The following is a 15,319-nucleotide window of genomic DNA, read 5'->3' as shown; positions in this document are numbered from 1 at the left end:
GGAAATATTTTGGTATTAGGACAATTGATTAATAGTAAGACTATATAAAAGGAATAGCTGTATTGATTTGCTATTTAGATTAATTACACTGTATTTTAGTTTGTAGATTACATTTTTATTAAGAAATAATGATGATTACAGGGTCCGTAGACATAATTTTAGATACAACGAGCTATAGTACTCTTGAATTTTGCTTGTAGCGTACTATTTGAGTTTATTGAAACTAGTATTTCCCAAAACTAAATTTGATTTGTACTCGATTGAGTTTCAATATTATTGGAAACATAATTTTATATTAGAATTATCAAATTAGCTATTAGCTCCGTATTTGTGTAAAATAAGTTGAACAGTATACATAAATTGTGTTTTTTCGCAGCCTTGTTTACAGTAATATTTGAATATTAGCGTACCCGACTTGTTTTATATTTATTTCCGTTTGATAATACAAATGAGAAAATGTTTAGATGGACAAAATTTTTAAATGACAATTAACAAATAGATTCTTTAGCTTCCTTAAAATATTTGATGCCGTCGAGAAATGTTATAGCACTCCTTAATACTTGTAAGGTTGATTAGTGAGATCTTTAGGACAATACTCATATAGAATTGGAATTGAAAATTTTAGATTTTCTAGGCTACCTGGGATAATGACTTATTTGAGGACATGCTGAAACTTGTATATTTTGACATTTAAAATGCTTAGCGTACAGCAGGTTTAACTATACAGGGAAGAAATACATATACTTTAGGGAACGATACCAAACATATTTAATAGAAAAGTGTCTGAAATGTTATGTAGTCTAGATAAGCACTTATGTACCGCTGAATTGCATACAACCAGGGATACTACCATATCTCAACTTATTCTTTGAAATTTATTATTATACTGAGATGATATATTTTAGTTTAGCGTCCCACAATTATGACTTTCGAAAAATACTCACCAATTTTCTTTCAAATGTAAGCCAAAGGCGGGGTGGGGTCCCACCACAATTTATATAAGATTTAAAATTGTTATGACCGGACATGGACACTAAGACCGGGGGGCAAAGGGAAATTTTGTATGTACTTGTTAAAGATTTAGTATCTTTCAGTTTATGGTGATTATGAGAAAATGAAATGAAATCCTTGAGTTCCACGGTTATGCCGGTTTTTTTTTATTGGTTCGATTTCTATGAAATCTCTGAACACTTACAGTGTGATTATTTATTCTTTCGTTTGTTTCTACAAACTTGAACTAAATATGGGAGCTAAAATAAACTCTTAAAAGTATATAGGAAGTGGGAGGAAACGGGAGAACCCCCGAGAAAAAAACATGGACACGGTGTTATTCACCACAATTTATAAAAAAATAAATCCAAACAATGTTTGTCATGAAAATGTTGAAATATTTAGTGCGAGCCCGGGACCCCAAACACCAAAGGTGAATGCTCTACCACTTTTAAACTTCCTGACTTATTTCCTACTTTAACCACTTTTCAAACTACTAGGCACAACAGGGACACGAACACAGAAACATCGAGGACAGTTAAAATTCCACCCTTGCTACTACAGAGGGACTCGAACCCCCAATTGGCTTTACCTCACAATTATCAGCCTAACGCCTCAGACCGCTCGGCTACACCCACCGGCTCACTGAACCATCGCGGTCCCTTATGAGAAATGATTTTTATATTGATTTGCTTTACAAAGAAAGCTGTTGAAAAAGTATATAAAAAAGTGGAAGGAAACCCACGATTACGATGATTGTTCACTACAATTTATACAAAACACTTGTTTTTTTTGTCATGAGAACGCTACAGGGAACCAAGAATTTCTAGCACTGGCCCCCAACAATTTTACTATTGAGTATGGCATACATTCGAGTTAAATGGACGCAATTTTAACTAGGATACGCGTTTAATTAGAAGATTTCAATATAATCAGAGGCCGGAGTAGTGTACGCTGTTAATATTCGTGAAAGTATGAGGAGTAGTCAATATGAATAATAGAAGCAGAAACATTTGTTTCAGTTCAATGTGAATACTATTGTTCAAGACACTGACACATGTGAAAATAAGAAAAAATCGGTTCATTATTTGTCCAACTTATATTTGCAAATAGGGCCAAGTTATTGATATTGTTAGAAAATATAGCTGATACATTGTAAAGACTCATTTTCAAGCTTACCAATAATAATTATTAAATTTAGGCATTCCTTTTTTCTTATAGTCACTAATTTAGTTCAAAGTAGAATGGTTACCCTGGACCCCTACATTAGATAAATGCTTACCCAATGAGAGTCTACGTATATGGAACTTTATTGTATATGTAACAGAAAGTATCTAATTAAAAGTAAATCTGTATTAGTTGAGTCCTCTACATATGTATTTACCTTGGGTTCTTAAGTAACTAAGTTTTGAAGTACATATACTTTATATATGTAAAAACACATGATCGTTGAAACTACATGAACTCCTATTATTACTACAACTATTGCTACTCCCACTACCACTACTACTACTACTACTATCGCTACTATCGACTACTAGTATTACCACTGTCGCCGCCACTAGTGCCATTAGTATTTTACCCGTACTATTATTGCTACTACTACCCCCTAGTACTAGTATTACTACTATTGCTACTCCCACTACTACTACTACTACTAGTACCACAACTTTACTACTATTACCAACTACTAGTATTACCATTGTTGCCGCAAGTAGTGCCATTAGTATTCTACCACTGCTACTATTACTACCCTACTACTAATACTAGTACTATTGCTACTCCCACTACTACTACTACTACTACTACTACCGACTACTAGTATTGCCATCACTATTGCTACTAATACTCTATCAGCACTACCACTACTAATACTATCGACTACTAGTATTACCACCACTACTAATACTATCGACTACTAGTATTACCACTGTTAGCCACTACTGTTATTAGTATTCTACCACTACTACTACTACTACTAATATTATCACTGCCACAATTAATACTGCTACTAATACTCTATTAGTACTACCGCTGCTACTACTACTATTATCGCTACTTCCGCTACTACTACTACTACTACTATTACTATTACTATTATCGCTACTTCCGCTACTACTACTACTACTACTATTACTATTACTATTATCGCTACTTCCGCTACTACTACTACTACTATTACTACTGCTACTATCGCTACTTCCGCTACTACTACTATTAGTATTACCACTACTACTACTACTACTATTACTACTGCTACTATCGCTACTTCCGCTACTACTACTATTAGTATTACCACTACTACTATTGCTTGCATGTGAACTATTGAGTATCGGCTACTACTTGTTGTTTTGTGATTATTTCTTTTGTTCCGCTTGTAATCTAACCTTCTTTCTTCTACTACCATGTAAACTTTTGCATGTATGTCTCTTTTTTCTTTCTTTGCCTGTATGCCCTTTTTAAATCAAAGTTTCTTTTCTTTGTGTTGTATCTCTATTTTTATCTATTTTGTTTTATGTGGAATGCTATTAGATTTCTATTTCACCTTTTGTTCTATTTGTACCTATTTCTATTTTACTCCTTTGTTGATCGGCTTCTAAATTCCCTGTTTCTTTGTTGGTTTATGTCTATTGAATATTTCTCTTTTTTTCTCATGTATGTCTATTTCTTTTAGAGAATAATATGATGAAGTAGGTAAAAAACTAAGTAAAGTATCATTAACAAGCCATCTCTTACAGTTTAGTATCTTCTCTTGCTTGAGTCTGACGACTTTTTATGTAACCTAAGCTATTCCAATTTATTGTGTGCTACCCTAATTTTGATGGGCTTCCAATTTTATATAAATTACGTCCTGATTTGCTCTTTCTCTGGTATCTTTCCAACTACGTTTTAGCTAACATATTCTTGCTTCTGCCCAGCCACCTTTACTTGTTATGTAATATATATCTGTCCTTTGTTTCATGGTATGAATCGCTAAATATTTTCTTTCTGTTTGTTGTACTACATGATTTCCTCTTTTACTTTGCTGCCGTTACTTTTATTCCTGCTGTTATTGTACTGAACTAAATTTAATTTATTGTATTTGTGCTTTGCCTCAGTCGTCAATTGCCAATGACTTACAATAAATGCCAATACGGCCATGATTTGAATAATTTGTTTTGAATTATTTTAAACTTTTAAGATCTAGTCTGCAGCTAAGTTTTAACTAACTTTATGGAACCCGGAGGTTCACAGAAGCTCTCCACTGACTTATATTTTTGCATCAATTTTTTACTTTGTATTCCAATCTCTGCGAGATCCATCCCTCCCAGCTGTGCCTAGAACTTCCTAATGGTTGTTTTGCCGACCGGTCTTCCAGTCAAGAGTTTGAAAGCATTATTTCATTCTAGCTACATGATTTACCCGCCTAGAGTTGAATTGACGATCCTAACAATGTTGGGTAAAATCGTATAAATTATGTAGTTCCGCCATTCCCCATTTCCAAGGACTGAATATTCGTCTTAGGATCTTGTTTTCAAATACTTTTTAGTTTATATTCTTCCCTCAGAGTAAGTGACAATGTTTTGCAGCCATACAAAACAACAACTAAGCTTTAAATGTTTCCTAAACTAATTCACTTAAGCTCATGTCCTGCTTTTACTTGCTAACTAATTAGTTCGCTACTTCTTAATGCTAAACCAGTATGATGCTTTTAACTATTGCATACTCAAGTTTATGTTCCTATCCTGAACTAACTTTAAGCTTTTTGAAAAGTTTTCTGTTTCCCTGTTTGCTATTATATGTCTGTTACCAATTCTATTATTAGATGTCTCTTAGAATTTCCAATTGTGATCCTCTTTGTAGATGATTTTAAGACTGGTGTACGGGTTTCTTATTGTGCTAGCATTATATATTTTTTAACTTACTTGAGTACTATTCTATTGTGTTTAGTATTTTCCTTGCTTGGTTTTTTCTGCTATTTGGTACTAGCACTACTAGTAGAATTTCTTAACTTGCTTGAGTACTATTCTATTGTGTTTAGTTTTTTTTTCTTGCTTGGCTTCTACTGCTATTTACTATTATTAGCACTATTACTTGTATTTTTTCAAGATGATTGTCTGTTATAACTTCTTTAACCTAACCCAAACTATTTGACATTTGCTATCATATGTTTTTTTTATCTTTCTGTATATACCAGAAGCTTTCTGTTTGTGTATAATCCAAATTTGCTGTTTTGTCTTTATGCATGTTTTCTTCTTATGCTTGCCTTTGTTTTTCTTTGTATTGTTTTTTTTTTGTACTCTGTTTTCGTAGACGTTTTTTATAAATGTTTCCTTCAGGTTTCTCGTAACTTATCAAAACTCCATTGACATCTTCTGTATAACTTTTATTGCCACCTCTTCCTAGTATCTTATAGTACTGATATTTGAAAATTTAATTCTAACAGAACCAAATGATTTATACATATTTCAGAAAATATATATCTTTAGATGCACTCAATATCATGTTCTTCTATCTTATATAAGGCATACCATATAGTATACTAACATATAAGATAGATATAGATATATCTCTAATATAAATATATATCGATAGATAGATATAATTATAGATAGATATCTCTAATGTAAATATAAATATATAATTATAGATAGATATACATAGATATAGATATAGTTATAGATATAGATAGATAGATATAGTTATAGATATAGTTATAGATATAGATAGATATAGTTATAGATATAGATATAGTTATAGATATAGATAGATATAATTATAGATATAGATATAGTTGTAGATATAGATATATCTCTAATGTAAATATAGATATATAGTTATAGATAGAAATAGATATAGTTATAGATATAGATATATCTCTAATGTAAATATAGATATATAGTTATAGATAGAAATAGATATAGTTATAGATATAGATATATCTCTAATGTAAATATAAATATATATCGATAGATAGATATAGTTATAGATATAGATAGATATAGATATATAGTTAGGTATAAGGTTTTATACTACAACATATGCTCTAACACATGATATATTTTAGGTTACCCTTTTCTGGTGTACTACTAAAAATATCGAGAAGTACCAACCAAAGTACCAGAGGAGCAAGATATTTTCTGCTACCAAAGGTATTTTTTATTCCTTTGTACTTAAATAGACCATTTATGTTTCTGCAAGAGTACTATTGAAAATAATACGAATTATTTGTACGTTCGCAGCGTAGCTGCTTTGAATTTGTGTAAGAAAGGAGTTATTTACAGTTTTGCAGTATAGCTGCTCTTACGAGTATGCTCTGGCATACAAACCAATAAAATATTTTAAAAACGAGCTTGTGTAACAAACGATTTATTTTACAAGTTTACAGCGTAGCTGCTATTAGCTTCTTATTTTAAAAACGAGCTTAGTATTTTCGAAATTATTTGTAGGTTCACAGGGTACCTGTTCTTAGGAGTTTGCTTCGCAAACGACCCAATAAATAAGTTGAATTTGCTACGCAAATGAACCAATAAAAAATAAGAAGTGAATCATAAAAAAATGATTAGGAAAATAAATTACAAGTGTTACTTAGTAATGTTTCATTGTTTCAGGGCAGGCAGTTAATTGGAGTAAAAGTGGCAGCGGAATTAAGAATTCCAAAGTATTAAAGTTCACAGAAGTAAAGTAAGTATCATTGTCAACATTTAATAGTTTGTAAGTTCACAGCGTAGCTGCTTTGAGCTTGTGTAGTATGCAGATTACTTTGAAAAAATTATTTTGCATTATTTCATTTGAAAGTGTGCATTATTTTGTAACATGCAAATTACTTTGAAAGAATTATTTTGCATTACTTATTTTTTGAGAACATGGATTTGTTTTGCACAACATAAAGTTTGTAACATGTTTCCGTTTACAACATGCATTTTTTTAACAACTGATACATTTTTTTCTTGCATACATTTTTTCTTTGAATTTATTTTTTAGTTCACATGAAAGTTTTTTAGCGTGCAGTTTTGTTAACCCCTCTTAAATTTTTTGTAGCACGCAACATAGTTAAATATTTTGCAAATTAATTTCTACAGTTTAGTAATACACATTTTCAAATTTTTATGTTTCATGTAAAGTAATATTGTCTTTCTTTATTATTACAGCATTCAAGTGTTTCATCCTCAACTGTGAATTTATCACTTCTCGACATCTAAGAACATTTAGATAAGGATTTCCTGTCTTTCCAGCGGCGGTAAGTGTTCATATACATTTTTGTTAAACTTTAAAACTTGTTAATAAATAGAAATAAAAATATTTTGTTACTTACATAAATGAATTAATAAAAAAACAATATTTTAATCTAATGAAAAATCAAATATAAAGAGTATATAAGAAGATTAATTACACAAAAAATAACATAATTATGAAGAATTGAATATTACAATTTACACTTTCACGAACGTGTGCAGAAAAAAATTTTTTTTTCAAAACATTTTCTTTTATTTTTCAAAGTTACACTTTTTTGTTTACAAATTACATTTTTTAATTTTCAGTTACACTTTTTGTTTACAAATTGCATTTTTTTAATTTTGAAAGTTACATCTTCGTTTTTTAAACTTGTATTTTTTTAATTTTGTATTATGTAAATACGTATAACAATTTCAAAGTATCGCCAGAAGTAAATTAGAAATATGAAAAGTTTTACTAATACAAGACATTCTTAATTTTATCAGTTAGAATATAAACGGCTATCAAAGTAGAAGATACAAATATTATTAACACTTACTTAATGAAAACTAACATTACAAGTGAATAATATTTTTTAGTAATAAATAAATAAATCATGCGTTACAAAATACATTAAAACAGAATTTAAAAAAAAATGTATTATAAAAACTACATTATCAAAAAATATTTAATGCATGTGTTCGTTTGTTTACTTATACATTTGATGTTACTTTACATTTTTAATTCGTACGCTTCCTATGAACTGAAACTCTGAACAACCTATGATTCTAATTATTTTATTCGTTCACATGTTCAAACAATATGTGAGTGTACTAAAATAAATTCTGACCAACTTTATTGGGATCCAATAAATATTTGTGTGAAAAATAATTGTTAAATGTTTCGAAACTTGTTAAAAGTTGTGAACTGCTAAATAATTTGTTTAAACTAAATGTGCTTTTACCTAACTATTCTTTTTTCTTATTTGATTTCAAGTTCGTTTATTCTCTGGTATTTTTATACTATTGCTATTCGATTCATTTCTTTGTTGTTGTTGTTATGTTTTGTTGGTTGGCCTTTAACTTCAATTTGTAATAATTAACTATCCTAATACTATCTTGCTAATCTTTGTTGAATAGAACTGCATTAACTATCTTTAAAATCTTCTATCGTTTGTTTAATAATTGGCTTAATTAAATATGGTTTTTTGCTAACCTATGTGGATTAATTCAGTATATTCTTTAAATTTCTGCTATATTGTTTGTTTGATAAAGTTCTGATGATTTGGGTCATAAACTATTCTAAATCTTTTTCTAACCTTTTATTTTTTCTTAATTGATTTTTTTGCTAAATTATTTCTTCTTTGATATTTTTGTTTACTATGTTATTTTTATTAATTTGTGTTTCTGTTTATTATTACTTTGTTCTTTTTATTGCCAATGTTCACATCAGATATGTTCATTTTTTTCAAATATGAAAATATTAATGCCCGTGAAAAATAAATATTCGGAAACATTCGGTTAAGTTCGGGAAACTTCGAGAATGTCACATGACTTTAAATAATACATGTTTGTAAAATAGTATTATTACTTTAGAAAATATTTTATGTCGTCTGGGTACGAGATTACAAACTAAATTATCTGGGTGCGAGATTACAAACTGAATACGATTGGGTACGCAACTTTAAAGTAAGAGTATCTGGGTACGAGATTACAAACTAAATGCGTTTGGGTACGAGATTACATTTCCGAAAGTATAAATACGGCGCAGCAAGCCGCGGCGGTTCACTATAGAAGAAGGACTGCTGCAGTGAAGACGTTCCTGTTTGTACGTTGTGGGTTGCAATTGCAAACAGTTAAATAAATATTACAGGATTTTGTCATTTAGTGTTATCAGAAACTGTGAGTGGATTTGCCGCTTCTGTAAAGTGAAAAACTTACGAAGTTATAGTTATTAGGATCTGTCGATAAACATTTAATTATATTTTCAATAAACAGTGTTAATATAGGATTGGTATTTTCGGCAATCTTCGGAAAATTTCGTTAATGTTCGGAAAGCTTAGTGTATATAAGAGCGGGAAAAGCGCGCGGCGATCAGTATAGCAGAAAAACTTTGTACAGTAAAGACGTCTCTCCATATTATCATTTAGTTATCGGAAAGTGTTAGCTGATAAAATTAAACAGTATCTTCGAGAAAATTACTTGGTAAATTATAAGTTGGTTATTGTCAGAAAAGTTCGAATAAAATTTTGGGAATAATCCATATCTGCGTGTGTACAAGAAGCTCAGAATTGTTAATTGGTCATTCTACATGAAGCAATTCTACTGTGCGGACCTGTGGAAGTAAGCTCTTAGCCGTAATAGTGGTTGGAAAATATACAAATTTGATCTTACGTGGAAACATAGTTAAGTTTTTTTGTACTCCAAGGTGTAAATATCGTATTTAGGAAATTACGTCAATTAAAGTTTACACATAAAAGTAAATTAAATATCTGAGTAATATAAATTAGTGTGTAATAATAAGGTGAAATAACTAATTAATTGTTTGTTTAAATTAGATTCAACAATGGCATCTGTTAGATCGTACGAAGGCACCAACACAATTAAAGCCGTGTTGCAGATGTTGGAATCTCGTGGATACAACGATGCAGGAGAAGTTTTCTTTACGTGGGAGGTGGTGACGCAATGTCACGCATTAGGAACGCGTATATATAACGAGCAATACGCGCGTTTAATACGTGCATTATTGGAACATTTTGGGCATGACCCACTTGTTATTTTGACAAGTTGTAAGTCCGCAAAGGATATTGTTGATTTATATCGTGTGGGCTTCTTCCGTCAAAATAACATGCGGGATTTAGCGCGTAAAAAATTTAGGGAATTTGTGTCTGCAGGGAAGACTACGGGCTTAACTGCTGATGATTCCGACGAGTTATTGGGTGTTCTTCCGGGGGCTAGTACGAGTTCTGCGCCAGAACATAATACATGTTCTACATTGGAACCTACATTGTATGGTGCAGGCAAACGGGATTATTTTCGCATTGTTAATAGTAGAACTAAGCACTATCCTTACTTTGGTTTGCGTGGAAAGGAAGTTACCATTGAGCGTATGCGCACTACTGGAATCGAAGACCCGCAAACATATCTTCGCTCATTATTTGAATTTTTACAAGAGCATACGTTAAATGACGTCGATGATGATATGTACATTGGTATTACTATTGAAAGTTCTGCGTCAAAATTAAACAAACCGGTGTACATGACATGGCGTCCTAAAAAGGAATTGAACCCCGATATATTGTTCCATACAGTTGAAAATGTTTTAAATAGTAACGAACATTTTCTTTTTGGGAAAAAGGTGGATTTTAAGATCCACATTGTTAATCCACGCAAGGGAAGGGGTCGAACCCGTGGATCGGCCAAGTATGAGGAATATACAACTCTTTTGGAAAAGTGTACCATCCCTATGGAAAGAAATGTCTATTGTCTTCCTAAGGCTATCATCCTCGGGAAGGCTAGGGCCGGTCAAAATCGATCTCAAGTATACAAGTTAAAAAACAATCCTGAGCGATTGTTGAAGCAGGCCAAGGATTTGTGCGATGATGCTGATGTTACCATTGAGCATCAAAATGGGTGCACTATTACTGATGCGAAAAAGTTCCAAAATAAACTAACCCCCGAATATCAAATTGTCATTTATGAGAAGAACAAAATGACTCGGGAGTATAATATAATATATCCGGGAATTTATGCAACCAAGCAAATCTTAATATTGTACACAGAAGGGCATTATGAGCTGATTACCAATATTACTACACTTTTGGATAAAAACTCATATTGTCACTATTGTCTGCAAGGATATAATAAGGTACAATATCATAGGTGTGCATATAAGTGTCCTGCGTGTGAAAAATATCATGAGTCTTGTGGTGACGATATTAAACGCGAGTGTAATGATTGTTTACGACTGTTTCCTTCGCATGAGTGTTTTGCCAATCATAAAAATGTAATTGCACGTGGCAAAACAATGTGTGAATTAAAGAAAGTTTGTCCCGATTGTGGTGATATGTTCGATATGCGAAACAGGAAGTCTGAACACAAATGTGGTGAACATTTCTGCAAAGCATGCTACATGCATGTGGATGGTGACCATATTTGTTTTGTTCAGGCTGCCAAAGTTGAGCACGTCGATACCTTTTTGTACATTGTGTTTGACGTGGAGACGATGTTATTACCCAAAAATGAACGGGGAGAACGAGAACATTGCGTGAATTTTGTAAATTGTATTAATATTTGCCATAAATGCAAAGACACAAAGTTGGACGATCCATGTTTTGTGTGTGGGGATAAAAATGGATCCCGTAAGTTTGATTTCCAGGATATTGACGGATTTATTAGTCATGTGCTAATAAGTCGGCCAATGTTCAAAAAAATCATAGTACTTTCTCATAATGGAAGTAACTATGACATGCAGTTCTGTGCAAGAACCTTAATAGAAAAACATGATCTCGTACCAGATGTAATAATGACGGGCCAAAAAATTGTAGAAATGAGACTTGGAAATAAAATCTATTTTCGTGACACATATTTGTATATGGGAGTCAGATTGTCCCGGCTCCCTGAAGCATTAGGTTTATCTGGCAATTTGCGAAAGGGATATTTCCCCTATTTATTTAACACATCCGAAAATCAAAATTATGTAGGCAAAATTCCGTCTTTAGAGTATTTTGATGCAGACAGTCTCAGCCCGAAAGAACGGGGACAAATAATCGCCTGGCACCAGGAACGTGCTTTAAGTGGCGAGGAGTATGATCTCCAATACGAGATGATGGAATACTGTAGGAATGACGTTAAGATTCTTGCAGAGGCTGTGATTAAGTTTTCGAACTTAATCGAGGAGAAAACGAATGGTATCCAGTGTTTTATTTCCTCCCCTACAATTGCAAGTTTGGCAATTCTAACTTATCGGTCCTTATATTTACCAAAGGAGGTCATTCCAATTATTCCGCCTTATGGGTTCGATCACCGTGACCGTCAAAGTCTAAAAGCTTTGTATTGGTTACGGTATTTGGAACGTACCAAAGGTAATAAAATTGAACATTCAGGGAATGGATTGGAAAGGCGTATTGGTAAATATAAAGTCGATGGTTATGATAGCAAAACAAATACAGTTTATGAATTTCATGGATGTTTTTTCCACGGGTGTAAGCGTTGTTTTACAGCATTGCGCCACGTCAGTCTCGATTCTGCCTCTAAGGATAGTACATCCCTACAAGACCGCTTCGAAAAGACCATCATAAAAGCTAATTACCTCAAGAAACAAGGTGTTAATCTCGTTGAAATGTGGGAATGTGATTGGGACCACATGGTGAAAAGTGACAAGAGTTTGCAAGAGTTTATTAAAACTCAGTGTAAGGATCTTGTTGATCATCTTGTACCCAAGGACGGTTTTCATGGTGGTCGGACCGAGTGTTTCAATGCGTTGTACGAATGTACTTCTGATGAGTTCATTGCATATTATGATGTAACATCATTGTATCCTTGGGTAATGGCACGTAAACCAATGCCCGTAGGTAAGCCAAAAATATACAAGGGGCCGGACTTCCCAGATGTGGGAAGTATCAATGGGTTAGTAAAATGCACCATTTTGCCCCCAAAAGATTTGTATTTTCCGGTGCTCCCATATACGTGTAATGGTCGACTTATGTTTGGCTTATGTCGCACGTGTATGGAAGAAGGTATCAATGATTGTATGCATTGCGACGCCGAGCGTGCCTTAACAGACACGTATTGTACCCCAGAACTTCATAAAGCGTTAAAGGCCGGATATAAAATTCTGCAAATTATTGAAGTATGGGAATTCGAACTGTTTGGTTCTGAGGATCGTAATTCGCGTAGTTTGTTCCGCAACTACGTGAATTCTTTCCTCCAAATGAAGCAGGAATCTTCAGGATTTCCTGCATCATGTCAAAGTAAAGGAGACAAACAAAAATACATAGCAGATTATTATGCCCACGAAGGCATAGAGTTAATGGAAGATAATATTGAATCGAACCCTGGTCTGAGGTATATCTCCAAGATATTCCTTAATTCGCTTTATGGGAAATGGGGACAAAGAACGGACTTGTCGCAATCCGTAATTGTTGACACACCGGAAAAGTTTTTGCATTATCTATGGGCACCGCAATATGAGGTACAAAGCGTATTACCCGTCGGAGATAAACATCTTATTCTTACGTATCACAATACGGAGAATAAGAATAAGCCCTGGAAATTTTCAAACGTTGTTCTTGCGGCGTTCATTACGTCATGGGCGCGGTTAAAACTGTATGACTTGATGACAAGTGTAGGTCGCGATAAGGTGTTGTATTGTGATACTGATAGCATCATGTTTGTACAACGCCGTGATGAGAAATCTCCACTTACATTAGGGCCCTACTTGGGTGAATTAACCGATGAAGTAAAAGAGGGGTGGGAAATAGACAAATTTATAGGTTTGGGGCCAAAAAATTATAGTTACCGTATGAAAGAAATTGGGACGGGAAAATTTGATTATGTGTATAAAATTCGGGGTATCACTTTGGATTATAGAACGCGTGAAGAAATTAATTTTGAGCATTTTTACAACCTGATTCGTGGAAAAATTGAAAGGAAAACAATAAACATACCAGGTAGGATTACCCGTAAGCGGGGATTTGTCATCGTTTCGCGTCCTGAAACAAAGACCCATCAAATGGTATCCAACAAACGACGACGATTAAATCCTGACAGCACGACTGACTACAGGACATTACCCTTTGGGTACCGCGCCTAATGGTTGGCAAATGTGTGAATGTGTGAATGCATGAATGTAATGTAAATATATATATATTTTGTTAATAAAATTGAACAAACTGTAAATAAATGAATAAATGGTAAAAATATAAATAGTGGTATGAATGAATGAAAAGGAAACACGTAACAATTATACACTCTATCATGTTATTCCCGGGTATGCTATATTATCAAATTCTTTAAATATTTTACAGCCTCTCACGCCCTAAATAATTTATATTGTAAATAATATTTTTCATATTGTAAATAATATTTTAAATTATGTTTATTGTATTTAAGACACAATGTGTATATTATTGTAAATAGTTTTTATATATTATAAATCGTTCATATGTTGCAAATAGATTTTTTATATAGTAAATTTGTAAATACATTTTTTCATATTGTAAATAGTTTTTTATATTGTAAATAGATTTTTTTTTCATATTGTAAATAGTTTTTATATATTGCAAATAGATTTTTTCATATTGTAAATAGTTTTATATATTACAAATAGACTTTTCATATTGTAAATACCATATTTCAGATATTAAATTAGTTTTGTTAATCAAGTTCAAAGAATCAATAGATCATTGTGCATATCATTATATTAATCAATTGTTATGTATTTTACAATTTTTATTTTTATTATATATGTACATTTTAATTTTTATTATATATTTTACATTTTATTATATTTACAATTTTTTATTATATATAATATTTTGTCATTATTTTTACAATAAAATTTTTTTAAACTATATTCATGCCTTTAATTTCTACATCCTATAAAATTAAAAAGGTACTTAATATAAAAAGTATGTGTATTCTGTATAAGATAAAGGAAGAATACATATGCTTCATATACTATTATATAAACTTATTTACGTACATTATACTAAAGTATGTGTATTCTGTATAAGATAAAGGAAGAATACATATGCTTCATATGTATAAAAATAGTGTAATAATAAAGGCACAATATTTATACTTTTCATAAAATTACAATATCAAATTCATATATTCACTCAATGAATTATTATTTTATTAAGTTTAATAATAATTTGAATCAAGAAAGTCAATCGAGGTTATAAATATATCCTAATACATGAAATTACAAAAATGCGGTATCGCAATATTTGTTTGTTCGCTCAACAAGTTCTTCTACGTCATCATCAATAAAGCAGTGGCAGCAACCAAAAAAAAATAGCCAGCGGCGAAATATTATCAAAGGTAAGTAAACTTTCTCTTCTTAAGTTAAAGTATTGGGTACACATACAAAATGTGCCAAAATACCATTAGTGTCCACGGCTGTCGGGCGG

General features: G+C 32.0%; 2 protein-coding genes across 2 annotated transcripts in view; both read left to right on the top strand.

The window, feature by feature from the left end:
* The window catches only part of LOC145690596 (uncharacterized), a 388,755-nt gene that overhangs the window by 361,860 nt on the left and 11,576 nt on the right, over positions 1-15,319 (top strand). The window lies entirely within an intron of this gene.
* On the top strand, positions 6,033-14,349 carry LOC145688975 (uncharacterized). The gene is made up of 4 exons (XM_081763131.1): positions 6,033-6,122; positions 6,582-6,654; positions 7,122-7,210; positions 9,743-14,349. The coding sequence occupies exon 4, from the start codon at positions 9,751-9,753 to the stop codon at positions 13,996-13,998; it is 4,248 nt and encodes a 1,415-aa protein (XP_081619257.1). The 5' UTR covers positions 6,033-6,122; positions 6,582-6,654; positions 7,122-7,210; positions 9,743-9,750; the 3' UTR covers positions 13,999-14,349.

This window comes from Thermobia domestica, chromosome 7, assembly GCF_964235325.1.
Source record: "Thermobia domestica chromosome 7, izTheDome1.hap1.1, whole genome shotgun sequence".
Classification (NCBI taxonomy): domain Eukaryota; kingdom Metazoa; phylum Arthropoda; class Insecta; order Zygentoma; family Lepismatidae; genus Thermobia; species Thermobia domestica.
Note: the sequence above shows the minus strand (reverse complement) of the source record. Positions and strands in the feature narration are given on the sequence as shown.